The sequence below is a fragment of the Oncorhynchus kisutch genome, linkage group LG13, assembly GCF_002021735.2.
Source record: "Oncorhynchus kisutch isolate 150728-3 linkage group LG13, Okis_V2, whole genome shotgun sequence".
Taxonomy (NCBI): Eukaryota; Metazoa; Chordata; class Actinopteri; order Salmoniformes; family Salmonidae; genus Oncorhynchus; species Oncorhynchus kisutch.
Window position 1 is genome coordinate 62,852,622 of NC_034186.2, and position 15,969 is coordinate 62,868,590.

A 15,969-nucleotide genomic window follows, 5' to 3' on the forward strand; every position below is an offset into this window, starting at 1 on the left:
TCCCCATAGCATTAGAGATCCTACCTCAAGTACAGTGAAAGGTTAGACTATTCAATCGACGTGGTTTCAGCAGCCCACAGTAAATGTTTGTGTTATTAACCACACACAATCTTTCAAGTTGATTCACCAGGTTATGTTTTCTTACAAATCAAATCAAATGTATTTATATAGCCCTTCGTACATCAGCTGATATCTCAAAGTGCTGTACAGAAACCCAGCCTAAAACCCCAAACAGCAAGCAATGCAGGTGTAGAAGCACGGTGGCTAGGAAAAACTCCCTAGAAAGGCCAAAACCGAGGAAGAAACCTAGAGAGGAACCAGGCTATGAGGGGTGGCCAGTCCTCTTCTGGCTGTGCCGGGTGGAGATTATAACAGAACATGGCCAAGATGTTCAAATGCTCATAAATGACCAGCATGGTTCAATAATAATAATCATAGTAGTTGTTGAGGGTGCAGCAAGTCAGCACCTCAGGAGTAAATGTCAGTTGGCTTTTCATAGCCGATCATTAAGAGTATCTCTACCACTATTGCTGTCTCTAGAGAGTTGAAAACAGCAGGTCTGGGACAGGTAGCACGTCCGGTGAACAGGTCAGGATTACATAGCCGCAGGCAGAACAGTTGAAACTGGAGCAGCAGCACGGCCAGGTGGACTGGGCACAGCAAGGAGTCATCATGCCAGGTATCCCTGAGGCATGGTCCTAGGGCTTAGGTCCTCCGAGAGAGAGGAAGAAAGAGAGAAAGAGAGAATTAGAGAGAGCATACTTAAATTCACACAGGACACCGGATAAGACAGGAGAAGTACTCCAGATATAACAAACTGACCCTAGCCCCTTGACACATAAACTACTGTAGCATAAATACTGAAGGCTGAGACAGGAGGGGTCAGGAGACACTGTGGCCCCATCCGATGATACCCCCGGACAGGGCCAAACAGGAAGGATATAACCCCACACACTTTGCCAAAGCACAGCCCCCACACCACTAGAGGGATATCTTCAACCACCAACTTACCATCCTGAGACAAGGCCGAGTATAGCCCACAAAGATCTCTGCCACGGCACAACCCAAGGGGGGGCGCCGACCCAGACAGGAAGATCACATCAGTGACTCAACCCACTCAAGTGACGCACCCCTCCTAGGGACGGCATGAAAGAGCACCAGTAAGCCAGTGACTCAGCCCCTGTAATAGGGTTAGAGGCAGAGAATCCCAGGGGAAAGAGGGGAACCGGCCAGGCAGAGACAGCAAGGGCGGTTCGTTGCTCCAGAGCCTTTCCGTTCACCTTCACACTCCTGGGCCAGACTACACTCAATCATATGACCCACTGAAGAGATGAGTCTTCAGTAAAGACTTAAAGGTTGAGACCGAGTCTGCGTCTCTCACATGGGTAGGCAGACCATTCCATAAAAATGGAGCTCTATAGGAGAAAGCCCTGCCTCCAGCTGTTTGTTTAGAAATTCTAGGGACAATTAGGAGGCCTGCGTCTTGTGACCGTAGTGTACGTGTAGGTATGTACGGCAGGACCAAATCAGAGAGATAGGTAGGAGCAAGCCCATGTAATGCTTTGTAGGTTAGCAGTAAAACCTTGAAATCAGCCCTTGCCTTGACAGGAAGCCAGTGTAGGGAGGCTAGCACTGGAGTAATATGATCAAATCTCTTGGTTCTAGTCAGGATTCTAGCAGCCGTATTTAGCACTAACTGAAGTTTATTTAGTGCTTTATCCGGGTAGCTGGAAAGTAGAGCATTGCAGTAGTCTAACCTAGAAGTAACAAAAGCATGGATTAATTTTCCTGCATCATTTTTGGACAGAAAGATTCTGATTTTTGCAATGTTATGTAGATGAAAAAAAGCTGTCCTTGAAACAGTCTTGATATGTTCATCAAAAGAGAGATAGAGAGCCGTTTGTTATGTTCAACATAGGAGGGCCAAGCACAGGAAGCAGCTCTTTCAGTAGTTTAGTTGGAATAGGGTCCCGTATGCAGCTTTAAGGTTTAGAGGCCATGATTATTTTCATCATTGTGTCAAGAGATATAGTACTAAAACACTTGAATGTCTCTCTTGATCCTAGGTCCCGGCAGAGATGTGCAGACTCAGGACAACTGTGCTTTGAAGGAATACGCAGATTTAAAGAGGAGTCCATAATTTGCTTTCCAATAATCATGATCTTTTCCTCAAAGAAGTTTGTAAATGTATTACTGCTGAAGTGAAAGCCATCCTCACTTGGGGAATGCTGCTTTTTAGTTAGCTTTGCGACAGTATCAAAAATACATTTCATATTGTTCTTATTTTCCTCAATTAAGTTGGAAAAATAGGATGATCGAGCAGCAGTAAGGGCTCTTCGATACTGCACGGTACGGTCTTTCTAAGCTAAGACTTCCAACCCGCAGTATTAGACTTAAAACGAATCAAATCAAATCAAATTTTATTTGTCACATACACACATACACATGGTTAGCAGATGTTAATGCGAGTGTAGCGAAATGCTTGTGCTTCGATCATACACTGCCAGGGGGTAGGGCTACCGACGTTAAGGCTAATCTGAAGACGGTGCAGGCTAAAGCTAAAACTGGCGAGTGTAGAGAGTATAGAGATATTGTTATCCACGTCGGCACCAACGATGTTAGGATGAAACAGTCAGAGGTCACCAAGCGCAACATAGCTTCAGCGTGTAAATCAGCTAGAAAGATGTGTCAGCATCGAGTAATTGTCCCTGGCCCCCTCACAGTTAGAGGGAGTGATGAGCTCTACAGCAGAGTCTCACAACTCAATTGCTGGTTGAAAACTGTTTTCTGCCCCTCCCAAAAGATAGAATTTGTAGATAATTGGCCCTCTTTCTGGGACTCACCCACAAACAGGACCAAGCCTGGCCTGCTGAGGAGTGACAGACTCCATCCTAGCTGGAGTGGTGCTCTCATCTTATCTACCAACATAGACAGGGCTCTAACTCCTCTAGCTCCACAATGAAATAGGGTGCAGGCCAGGCAGCAGGCTGTTAGCCAGCCTGCCAGCTTATTGGAGTCTGCCACTAGCACAGTCAGTGTAGTCAGCTCAGCTATCCCCATTGAGACCGTGTCTGTGCCTCAACCTAGGTTGGGCAAAACTAAACATGGCGGTGTTCTCCTCAGCAATCTCACTAGAATAAAGACCTCCTCCATTCCTGCCATTATTGAAAGAGATCGCAATACCTCACATCTCAAAATAGGGCTACTTAATGTTAGATCCCTCACTTCAAAGGCAGTTATAGTCAATTAACTAATCACTGATCATAATATTGATGTTATTGGCCAGACTGAAACATGGCTTAAGCCTGATGAATTTACTGTGTTAAATGAGGCCTCACCTCCTGGTTACACTAGTGACCATATCCCCCGTGCATTCCTGCAAAGGCGGAGGTGTTGCTAACATTTACGATAGCAAATTTCAATTTACAGAAGAAAAAAACTGGCGTTTTCGTCTTTTGAGCTTCTAGTCATGAAATCTATGCAGCCTACTCAATCACTTTTTATAGCTACTGTTTACAGGCCTCCTGGGCCATATACAGTGTTCCTCATTGAGTTCCCTGAATTCCTATCGGACCTTGTAGTCATAGCAGATAATATTCAAATTTTTGGTGACTTTAATATTCACATGGAAAAGTCCACAGACCCACTCCAAAAGGCTTTCGGAGCCATCATCGACTCAGTGGGTTTTGTCCAACATGTCTCTGGACCTACTCACTGTCACAGTCATACTCTGGACCTAGTTTTGTCCCATGGAATAAATGTTATGGATCTTAATGTCATAATCCTGGACTATCGGACCACTGTTTTATTACGTTTTCAATTGCAACAAATAATCTGCTCAGACCCCAACCAAGGAGCATCAAAAGTCGTGCTATAAATTCACAGACAAATTCACAGACAACACAAAAATGCCTTGATGCCCTTCCAGACTCCCTCTGCCTACCCGAGGACGTCAGAGGACAAAAATCAGTTAACCACCTAACTGAGGAACTCAATTTAACCTTGCGCAATACCCTAGATGCAGTTGCACCCCTAAAAACTAAAAACATTTCTCATAAGAAACTAGCTCCCTGGTACACAGAAAATACCCGAGCTCTTAAACAAGCTTCCAGAAAATTAGAACGGAAATGGCGCCACACCAAACTGCGGGTAATGGAGTCGCCAATGACTAGGGGTTTCAATTTGTCAGAGCTAATGGTGGGAAGCTTCGGTGTCTCAGACTCCGTAACGGGAGGTGTAGAGACAAGAGAAGGCTCGGCCTCAGACTCCGACTCTCTGCTTAATGGGGAAAACCGGTTGAATGTTTCTGTCGGCAGAATGAGCGACACCGGTTGAGCATTCCTACAGTATTTCCCTCCAGAAAACATGAGAAAGTTGTCCGGCTGCGGGGACCGTGCGAGGAGATTTATACTAACGTTACTATCTGTATTTACTGGTGGCACAGACGCTGTTTCATCCTTTCCTACACTGAAATTACCCTTGCCTAACGATTGCGTCTGAAGCTGGGCTTGCAGCACAGCTATTCTCGCCGTAAGGCGATCGTTCTCCTGTATATTATGAGTACAGCGACTGCAATTAGAAGGCATCATGTTAATGTTACTACTTAGCTTACAGTGGTTTTAATGGATGGAGGAAACGTTGACAATTGCACATGCACACACGCAATTAGATTATTTATTCGATTATTTCTCGTGGTTGTTTTTGTAAAAAAAATAATTAAAAAGAACACCCCAAAAATTACTCTATTTATATTATTTATTTGGAGGGATCTGGATAATCTTGCACATTCATACCTGAAACAAACCATATGACAGCAAAACTGCGAGCTACTAGGAATGGACGCTCCCAAAGACTATTATATACGCACCTCCATTATGATGCATCGTTCCAGAATATTTGGAAAAGCACCAACACAGAATATGAATCAAGAATTAACATAGCTATGGATCAAACCTAAAATACTGTTTTATCAACAAACTTCCATTGAAAGTAATTTTTAAAATAAAATCTTCTACATATGAATGCCTGAAATGGAAACTGTGAGTATTATTATTAAAGTGTATTCTTTACAATAAACAAGTTTAAGAATATTTATCCTCAAATTGTTGTCAACGTGGACTGGTTTTGCCTGTTAAAGCCATTCTAAAAATGTGCTTTAAAATGTTCAGAACTGGTCAAAGTTCACCCTCAGCCTTCCAAATCAAGATATTCATGTATTTAGTGTAAATTAAACTTGTTTGTAAACTCAGAATATTCTCTCTCTCCAATTTACAGATATCCATAGCATACAAGTCCAGGCTCCAAAGTGACAGAGGCCTAGAGGTCAAGTCTCTGGTGTCCATGGGTAACAGCGAAGCAACACCTCCATATTTTGGCTCAAAGGGCAAAGCTGCTCACAGGGCTACTGCTGACCTGTACCACCTCCCAAAGCCCCAAACGGCTAAAGTCCTATATGAATCCATCCTGCTTGTTGACCCCATCAACCCCAATGAAATCAGGATGATCCTGAGGACGATTGGCTTCCCCCTGACAGAAAAGCAGCTGAACAACATAAAAAAGAAAGAAATTAAAAGATTGGACGATATCAAAAAGAAAGAAATTAAAAGAAAGGAGCTGGAAAATAAGTGGAGCCAGCTGCAGAGGCCTAAATGGATCCTCAAGCTCATCAAGCTGCGACAGGGGACGAAACCCGTCCATGGCAGCAGCGGACTGAAGACAACAGCCAGCCAGAGTGAAGGGGGCTCTGCCCGTACATCAGATAAGGCGGCTAGCAACAAGGGGCAAAAGAGAACAGCCAGCCAGATGGAAGGAGAAAGCAGCTGTACCTTAGAGGCATCTGGAAGGGGACGGAAAAGAGCAGCCAGACAGATGGAACAAGTAGAACTCAACTCATCCAAACGCTTCTTCAATATACCTCCCAGCCAGAAGAAGTTGAGAGTCATTGATATTTACTCATATGTATTTGCACCCAGCCACATTGCCGATCACACATATGCACGCAAGAATAGTTCTTAACTTAAAGATTGCAACAATATAAAGTTGGTAAAAAAAAATGTCACATAACAGTCATCAGTCAGTGTGTTTAGAATCACTATTCTTAGCAACAACAGCCAGAGAGAGCTGCCCAATGGACATGTTATGTAGTAATGTAACCACCCTAGAGCTGTACTGCTGATAAAATCTTCAACGCTTGACGTGACTGAAAGCTTAAATATATATATATATATGTATAATTTCTTAATACTATATACATGAGAACTTGCAGCCACATATTTAAATTTCTACTACTATATATTAGGAGGAAAAAGTATTTCTCCCCAGCCACTAAATACTGTAACTAGTCTCACTAGAGTCTCTAGACAGATGGGTTGCCTCCCATAATCTTACAATGTTCCAGCACAGTGCTGGTGCCCTAGCTAGGTCTGGGATTTCCAAAGACTACAAAATAGATATAACCTAGTTAAGTTGTTTTTGGACATGTTGTCCACCCAATCAAAAGATCAGAGAATTAATCTAGTACTGAAAGCATAAACTAAAGCTAGCTAGCACTGCAGTGTATAAAATGTGGTGAGTAGTTGACTCAAAGACAGAGAAAGACAATAGTTGAACAATTAAATCAATTTATTCCAAAGTGAAGGAGAAGCAAGAGAGAAATAGAGTCATTTTTTTTCTCCCCCTTTCAGTTTAACTGACTTAGCTAGCAAATGCAGCAAGCTAGTTTAGCCTACGGAAAAAACCCTGCTCAAACAGAGGGATGCTATGTTAGCTAGCTGGCTATGACTTTCCAACACAACACTGGAACTCTTCCAAGTCAAGGTAAGCTTTTGGCATTACAAGTTTATTGCCACCAGGGCCTACTGGTGTAACTGCTTACTGACTGTACACTAATGTTACTGCATGATTGTAGCGGGTTTACTAACGCGTTAGTTCTATTAGCTATGCTGACTATAAATTTAGCATAGCTAATATTGTGACAATGATGTAGGCTTTGTGTAGCGGTTCTCCTTGGGAAAGTTTTTTTCACCCGGGCACATACAGCTGATGTGTTGTGTGTTGAAGTCCACAAGTGAAGGGAAGAGAAGGAATACAACATGGCTGTTATGAGAGTGAACTGTGTTTACACGTGATCAGGGGTGTGTTCATTCTGCCGATTCTGTTGAAAAACGTTTAAAGCGGAAGCAAACGGAAACAAAACAGGGATAAACATAAACATTGTTTGCGGCTGTTGGACTAATGATTACACCCTATATCAGGCAAGAATGTGCAAGGCGGTATTGAATGTCACTGTCTGTTACCTCAAATTTGTCTCTCGACCTGTGTGCACCTACGTTGTAAACTTCAGTCATAAGCTAGGTTGTAGCAACCTCATGATGGGTATAGTGAAAATTGGAGTATCATGTAGTAGCCTAAACCTATCACTCTTACATTGAACTGGGTGAATGAAATGTGAATGAGAGTCATCCAATATGTTGTAATAGAAATAAGGCCATACTCATGAAAAAAATAATCCTCCTCCCTCATCTTAAACGACACTGACAGCCACTGCTTTTAGCACTTGTAAAATAATGGTTTATGACAGTGTCATTGATGATTTGAATGCACAGAGGTGCTTATCAAGTAAACTTCAGTATGGCAAGGGCATCTGTTAGCCAACCCCGTGGGAGGAGTTCAGTTCAGCTGTTGACTGAAAAAGACACCGCTTATTGACGTCAATAAGTAGGTGATAGTACCTGAGAACCAATGAGGCTTGTGATATACCTGTAATTTAAATATATGGGCACAGCTTTATCTGTCACTTCAGAAGCATATCTCCGAGCAATTGGACACTCCTTCATTCCATATCTAGTCTGCAGTCGAATATGGTCCTAAAGTCTTACACTAAATCAACAGCAAAAGATTAGCTTCGTTAATGCCGTCTATATGTGCGTAAAAGTGGATGTGCGTAACAGTTGATTTGCGTAAAAGTAATCGGATCCCATTCCAAAAATCGAAAATGTCAACGCAACTGCAACTCCAACCGACCTAGACGGCTGTAAAGACAAAAACATATATATTTTAAGGACATGTGATGACACCTGACCGCATCCGAGAGTTTACCATTCCACCCCCGGGACAGGCGCGCCACGCACGATGTCTGCAAACTCCAAGGGACCGGGAAGGATGCTCGCTGGTCCACCGACGTCGCTATACAATTCCACTGTTGCCGCGCTCACATCTGTTTTCTGTCGAGCACTGAATCACGACGGTCCTCTCGAGGAGCATCAATACATGGCAAGAGAAGATTTGGTGGATCCAACGACACGGGCGGCATTGTCTCTTCTGCATTTACCCCAAATCACAACGCCATATGGCTTCCTCACCCTGGGAGAAAGCCCCTTCGTCCGAAGGAGGGAGTCATTATTTTTTAAAGATGACTTGACAGTCTTGCATGATCAACGGGACACAACGGGCCAGCACACCCTCGTCGACTAAAGAACAGACGACCCCTGTCAGATTTTTAAACGACCCCTGGCTCTAAGAGGATAGCGCACTCCTTATCGTAAAACGCGGCGTCAACTCACAGTTGCGCCTCACGTCAGTCAGAAAACTATCGACATTCTGATCATCTCTGTCTAGACACTGATCATCCCAGACCTCTGCCACTGTGTTCCCCGGGGAATGGACAAATTAAGCGACTATTCAATAAGCGCCTGGCTTCAGTTCGGGCAATGTACCGGTCAGAGACGCTCCATTTGTGCAGAGCGACAACATTTTGGGAACAGGGATCCAAGCATCAGACACTTGATGTGCCACTTGGCGAAATTGGCACGGGGGATGCCCCCAATATTCAGTACATGTCGATTCGTCTTCGTGGCAAATTGTCAAGAATTGCACGAGATTAGTTAAAAAACAGCGAATCATTTTCTCTGCTCCATGGCAAAATGTGTAAATAGTTTAACATTTGCTTTAAAACTGCAACATTTTCTCTCAGACACATGACAAAACATATAGAGTAGCATAAAACTGCATATTTTTCTCTGCCCCATGGCAAAATGTGTTGAAATCCAGGTGAAAAAGTAGTTTTCCCCAACAATTTTTTTTTGGGGGGGCTTCCACTTATACTGTGTTTTCAAAATACACCCATATATCCCTCAAAATACCTCTCAAGAGAGGCGTAATAAGTAGTCAAACTTTGTAGAATTGCAGGAAATTGGTTTTAAAGTCTCCCTTGATGTGCCATATGAGATATTACGGTCAAATTAAATAACAATGCTGATCTTTCAATCCACAACATTGTCTAGGTTTCCCATATAAATTTCACAAACATTTGAACACAATGTTCAGTATACTGTCCTACTATATGGCCTATTTTCCTTCTGTGCAAACTTATCCATGCCCTTGACTTGAAGAAATGAATGCATTAAAAATAAAAATGTTTTTACCACAATAAATATGACAGTTGAAATGAATCAACCAACAAGCAAGATAAAGGAAATGGAGTAAAATGTTTAGTACCACATTTCAAAGCTACAATAGAAACAGTTATATATATTGTCTACTTCACTCAAGCACTTGATGTTACAGAGATCAAACACATACTTCACAGGCTTCAAGACACATTAGATAATGACTACATTACCTTATGATGGATGACAGGTTACAGTTTAAGGCTTATTCGAATACCCACCTGTGGGCTCTGATCTAAGGGAAAGGGTTACATTTGATCCTTGGGGAGAGAGAGATTAGTCAGAGATGATTGACTGAGAAAGAGAAAAGAAGGACAGGGACAGGGAGAAAGAACCCTAAACTACAGTATTGCTCATTTTGTCTAGGCTGCCCTGGATTAGAGGAGGGTTTAATTAAGTAATCTAAAGATATTTGATAATAGTGATAATAGTGGGGATCAGATATACAGTGGGGCAAAAAAGTATTTAGTTAGCCACCAATTGTGCAAATTCTCCCACTTAAAAAGATGAGAGAGGCCTGTAATTTTCATCATAGGTACATTTAAACTATGACAGACAAAATTAGAAAAACAATCCAGAAAATCACATTTTTCTTTTTTAATGAATTTATTTGCAAATTATGGTGGAAAACAAGTATTTGGTCAATAACAAAAGTTTATCTCAATACTTTGTTATATACCCTTTGTTGGCAATGACAGAGGTCAAATGTTTTTTGTAAGTCTTCACAAGGTTTTCACACACTGTTGCTGGTATTTTGTCCCATTCCTCAATGCAGATCTCCTCTAGAGCAGTGATGCTTTGGGGCTGTTGTTGGGCAACACAGACTTTCAACTCCCTCCAAAGATTTTCTATGGGGTTGAGATCTGGAGACTGGCTAGGCCACTCCAGGACCTTGAAATGCTTCTTACGAAGCCACTCCTTCGTTGCCCGGGCGGTGTGTTTGGCATCATTGTCATGCTGAAAGATCCAGCCACGTTTCATCTTCAATGCCCTTGCTGATGGTAGGAGGTTTTCACTCAAAATCTCACGATACATGGCCCCATTCATTCTTTCCTTTACACGGATCGGTCGTCCTGGTCCCTTTGCAGAAAAACAGCCCCAAAGCATGATGTTTCCACCCCCATGCTTCACAGTAGGTATGGTGTTCTTTGGATGCAACTCAGCATTCTTTGTCCTCCAAACACGACGAGTTGAGTTTTTACCAAAAAAGTTATATTTTGGTTTCATCTGACCATATGACATTCTCCCAATCTTCTTCTGGATCATCCAAATGCTCTCGCAAACTTCAGATGGGCCTGGACATGTACTGGCTTAAGCAGGGAGACATGTCTGACACTGCAGGATTTGAGTCCCTGGTGGTGTAGTGTGTTACTGATGGTAGGCTTTGTTACTTTGGTCCCAGCTCTCTGCAGGTCATTCACTAGGTCCCCCCCCGTGTGGTTCTGGGATTTTTGCTCACCATTCTTGTGATCATTTTGACCCCATGGGGTGAGATCTTGCATGGAGCCCCAGATTGAGGGAGATTATCAGTGGTCTTGTATGTCTTCCATTTCCTAATAATTGCTCCCACAGTTGATTTCTTCAAACCAAGCTGCAAATTATGCAAATTACTATTGCAGATTCAGTCTTCCCAGCCTGGTGCAGGTCTACAATTTTGTTTCTGGTGTCCTTTGACAGCTCTTTGGTCTTGGCCATAGTGGAGTTTGGAGTGTGACTGTTTGAGGTTGTGGACAGGTGTCTTTTATACTGATAACAAGTTCAAACAGGTGCCATTAATACAGGTAACGAGTGGAGGACAGGGGAGCCTCTTAAAGAAGAAGTGGGGCGGCAGGGTAGCCTAGTGGTTAGAGCGTTGGACTAGTAACCTGAAGGTTGCAAGTTCAAATCCCCGAGCTGACAAGGTACTGCCCCTGAACAGGCAGTTAACCCACTGTTCCTAGGCCGTCATTGAAAATAAGAATTTGTTCTTAACTGACTTGCCTAGTTAAATAAATAAAGGTAAAGTTAAAGGTCAGAAATCTTGCTTGTTTGTAGGTGACCAAATACTTATTTTCCACCATAATTTGCAAATAAATTCATTAAAAATCTTACAATGTGATTTTTTCTCTCATTTTGTCTGTCATAGTTGAAGAGTACCTATGATGAAAATTACAGGCCTCTCTCATCTTTTTAAGTGGGAGAACTTGCACAATTGGTGTCTGACTAAATGCTTTTTTGCCCTACTCCCCACCACTGATAGGGACACACAGAACTAAAACAGCCACTAATACACGTATACCATATTTACTGATTCAAACCAAAAACACGAGATGAAAATACATGTCGACAGGCTGATTTATGAGGTCTTACAGACAGTATTGATCTGTTCAACACTTCTCAACAGATGATAAACACTGTTGGCTTGAGACGCAAAAAACAATACCATTCTCCATGACTCTCAAACTCAAAAGGTTACCGTGAACACCAAACCAAAATATGGAACTTTATACATATCTACCCCAGAATTCATTGAGTCCTTTATACATATCTACCCCAGAATTCATTTAGTCCTTTGTACACATCAACCCCAGAATTCATTTAGTCCTTTATACATATCTACCCCAGAATTAATTTAGTCCTTTATACATATCTACCCCAGAATTAATTTAGTCCTTTTGATGCGGTTAGTTATTGCAACGTTATAGAGGATTTCAGTGTGAACCCTTTCTAAAAGTTCCCTGGTGTCCTCTTAATTTTTATTTCAGGGTGTTTTCAGAGTAGCAGTTCAGACAAATCCATTCAGAAATCAAGAGCCAGTGTGTGTCCAGCTGTCCATCCACAATTTTCATAAAACTATCCTCTGTCAAGAGTCTGTCTTTCCAGCAGAAAATGGTTACCTGTCTTCAATTACTGTTGAATACAGTTAACTGACAAAATAAAGGAAACACCAACATAAAGTTGCTTAATAGGGCTTTGAGCCAGAACAGCTTCAATTTACCTTATCATAAAGTAGCATAAATTCTACAAGTGCGGCACCATTCTTCCACGAGAAATTCCATCATTTGGTATTTTGTTGATGGTGGTGGAAAACGCACCAGAATATCCCATAATTATTAAATTGGGTCGAGATCTGGTGACTGAGACAGCCATGGCATATGTGTATGATGTGTATGATGTAAACTCAGCTTAATGTTTTCACTATTTATCCATTATTTTACCAGGTAAGTTGACTGAGAACACATTCTCATTTGCAGCAACGACCTATAGACTAGTTACATGGGAGAGGAGGGGGATTATTGAGCCAATTGTAAACTGGGGATTATTAGGTGACCGTGATGGTTTGAGGGCCAGATTGGGAATCTAGCCAGGACACCGGGGTTAACACCCTACTCTTACAATAAGTGCCATGGGATCTTTAATGACCTCAGAGAGTTAGGACACCTGTTTAACATCCCAGCCAAAAGACGGCACCCAACACAGGGTAGTGTCCCCAATCACTGCCCTGGGGCATTGGGATATTTTTTTAGACCAGAGGATAGAGTGCCTCCTACTGGCCCTCCAACACCACTACTAGCAGCATCCAACACCACTTCTAGCAGCATCCAACACCACTTCCAGCAGCATCCATCCAGGAACTGACCAGGACCAACCCTGCTTAGCATCAGAAGTAAGCCAGCAGTGGTATGCAGGGTGGTATGCTGCTGGCAACAATAATGCATTAAATTGAATCTTATTAGACAGATTCATAGGCAATCGTACACTTCAGTGAAAATAATGAAACTGTCTATGGTGCCGAAGAAGTGGAATGCTTGACTTTATCTTAAGTGCATTTCTGTGAATTGCCCTTTAGGCAATAGAAAAGTAATCTATTGAGAAATAAACAACATCTGTATTATCCAAATTAATATGACCGTAATATGACTGTAAACGGACAAATCAAATACACTGATGAGACATTAGACACACACACACCCACACACACATATCAAACAAGTCATTTTAACTCCAGAGTAGGCTCAGTTATTGTGGTTGGGGTCTGGGGATACATAATCACAAAGACTACAGTGGAAATTAATCAAATTATAAATCCCACTGGGTAAAATAAGTTAGAACGTAATTTCTATGTCATTTCAACCCCGAAAATGTATGTGATGATGTTGAGTCAACATGGAAAACTGATTGGATTTGTAAAAAAGTAATCAACGTAAGGGCATTTTGTATTTTTCTCACCCAACTCTTAACCTAAATCAAATGACATAGTGATATTTATTGTTTATTTCACGTTGAATTCACATTAGTTGACAACTCAACCAAATTTAAATCACAACTAGATGTTGAACTGACGTCTGTGCCCAGTGGGATACTGTGTACTCATAAAAGACATGAATTCAAAAAACAGTTACATAATGTGACCACCAGGTAGCAATATCCACAACCTCCTGTAAAGGTTTGTTTGTGAACCAAATACCATCAGTGTTGCATCCAAAACCTCCAACACGGAAATAAAACTGGAAAAACGTATACACAGAACATCACACACACACACACTCTCTCAGAGCATGTAGCTTTCTATATGTCCTTAAAATCTAGATGTTCGAGTGCGGGAGGGCTGAAGTGAAGAAAGTTCTCCACATCCTCCTTCCTTGTCCTCTTCCTCATCTACCCCCCCACCTCATTCTTTCACCAGGCCTCTTCATTTGATTACTTGCTCCAGCACTTCAAATCAGTGGTTCCCATTATTTGCTTAAGTTTGCCTCCACCACTTCTTCATTCATGACCTTCCTCCCTCCTTCCCTTGGCTTGTCCCCTTAGCTTGTTGACTCGTTGTTCTTGCTCTCTCCCAGTAGCCAGTAGGTGGTCATTTTCCCCTTCCCCTTCATCTCCACGTCTCCTCTCAGCTCCAGCTGGAAGCAGTTGAACTCCTGCAGGACGTCACGTGTGGCCGCAGACACATGGATCTTCAGCGCTGTGCGGGAGAGAAGGTGAGGAGAGCAATCATTAATTAGTCAATTAACTACCACAGAGATATGAAGACCAGCAGATCTGTGGAACTGATTTAAAACCCACATGTTGTATGACTACTCTGTGGCTTACCTTCACCATTGGACTCCAGTCGTGAAGAGGTGTTGACTGTGTCTCCAAACAGACAGTACCGTGGCATCTTCAGCCCCACCACTCCTGCACACACAGGGCCTGAATATAGAGTGGAGTGAATTGGTCAATCACACAACTGAAATTGGTATATCATCACTGAGTCTGCTAGTATGTGACCATCGCATGCCGCTCACCGCTGTGGATGCCAATGCGTAGTTTGAGCTGCTGGTCAGGCCGGTGTTGGATTTTGAAGGTGCGTACGGCGTTGAGCAGAGCCAGGGCCATGCGGGCGATCTCTCGGCCGTGTAGCTTCCCGTTCCTCACCGGCAGGCCGGACACCACCATGTAGGCATCACCAATGGTCTCCACCTGGGGGCGCCACAGAAACAGCAGGGGCAGGGAAGTCAGTGTGTCCTAATGGCAGATCTCAGAGGCATCATCTCCTCTTTTCCTTTCCTTCATCTGCACATTGATGAGAAATATAATGTTACCTTGTAAACATCAAAGTTGTCAATGATGGCATCAAAACATGTGTAGAGGTCATTGAGCAGGGTCACAACCTAAAGAGGCAAACATTTTTTAGAGCAGAATAGGAATTGTTTGGTTTGACAATGGCCTCCCTTGTAAAGTCTATCTTTGTAACTTGTCACACCTGTGGGAGTAGTGTCACAATGTGATCGTGCTCTCTCACCTGCATAGGTGTGCTCTCAGCTGATATGGCTGTGAAGCCTACAATGTCACTGAAGTAGATGGTGACTGAATCAAAGGCCTCAGCCTGTACTGTCTCCCCTCTCTTTAGCTGCTCCGCCACTGAACTGCAGGTACAGACAGTAACATTACGCACTGTGTGTGTGTATCGCATTGACTCACTGTGTGTGTGTTTGTGTGTGTGTATAGCAGAGACTCACTGTGGTAGTATCTGGTAGAGCAGGGCCTCAGCCTTGCGTTTCTCTTCGTGGTAGGCCTGGGTTCTCTCCTCCACCAGCTCCTCCAGGTTGTTAGCATACTGCTCCATACGGGACAGCAGGTTATCCAGGATGTTAGTGCTGCACTCCCTACACGCACACGCACACACAGACATATATATAATACCAGTCAAAAGTTTGGACACACCTACTCATTCAAGGGTTTTTCTTTATTTTTACTATTTTCTACATTGTAGAATAATAGCGAAGGCATCAAAACTATGAAATAACACATATGGAATCATCTAGTAACCAAAAAGGTGTTAAACATATCAAAATATATTTGAGATTTGAGATTCTTCAAAGTAGCCACCCTTTGCCTCAATGACAGCTTTGCACACTCTTGGCATTCTCTCAACAAGCTTCATGATGTAGTCACCTGGAATGCATTTCAAGCAACAGGTGTGCCTTGTTAAAAGTTTTGGAATTTGTGGAATTTCTTTCCTTCTTAATGCAATTGAGCCAATCAGTTATGTTGTGACAAG

At 42.6% G+C, this 15,969-nt stretch overlaps 1 protein-coding gene across 2 annotated transcripts in view; it reads right to left on the reverse strand.

Moving 5' to 3' along the window:
- Positions 1-13,222: 13,222 nt before the first annotated feature.
- The window catches only part of LOC109901951 (atrial natriuretic peptide receptor 1-like), a 53,215-nt gene continuing 50,468 nt past the window's right edge, over positions 13,223-15,969 (reverse strand). For both annotated transcript variants that reach the window (XM_031786872.1, XM_031786871.1), the window contains exons 17-22: positions 15,428-15,574; positions 15,211-15,334; positions 15,011-15,079; positions 14,714-14,888; positions 14,520-14,618; positions 13,223-14,391 (exon numbers count right to left, since the gene is read on the reverse strand). In XM_031786872.1, the coding sequence (XP_031642732.1) occupies positions 14,234-14,391; positions 14,520-14,618; positions 14,714-14,888; positions 15,011-15,079; positions 15,211-15,334; positions 15,428-15,574 (772 nt within the window). In that variant the 3' untranslated portion in view covers positions 13,223-14,233. The remainder of the gene's footprint in view (positions 14,392-14,519; positions 14,619-14,713; positions 14,889-15,010; positions 15,080-15,210; positions 15,335-15,427; positions 15,575-15,969) is intronic.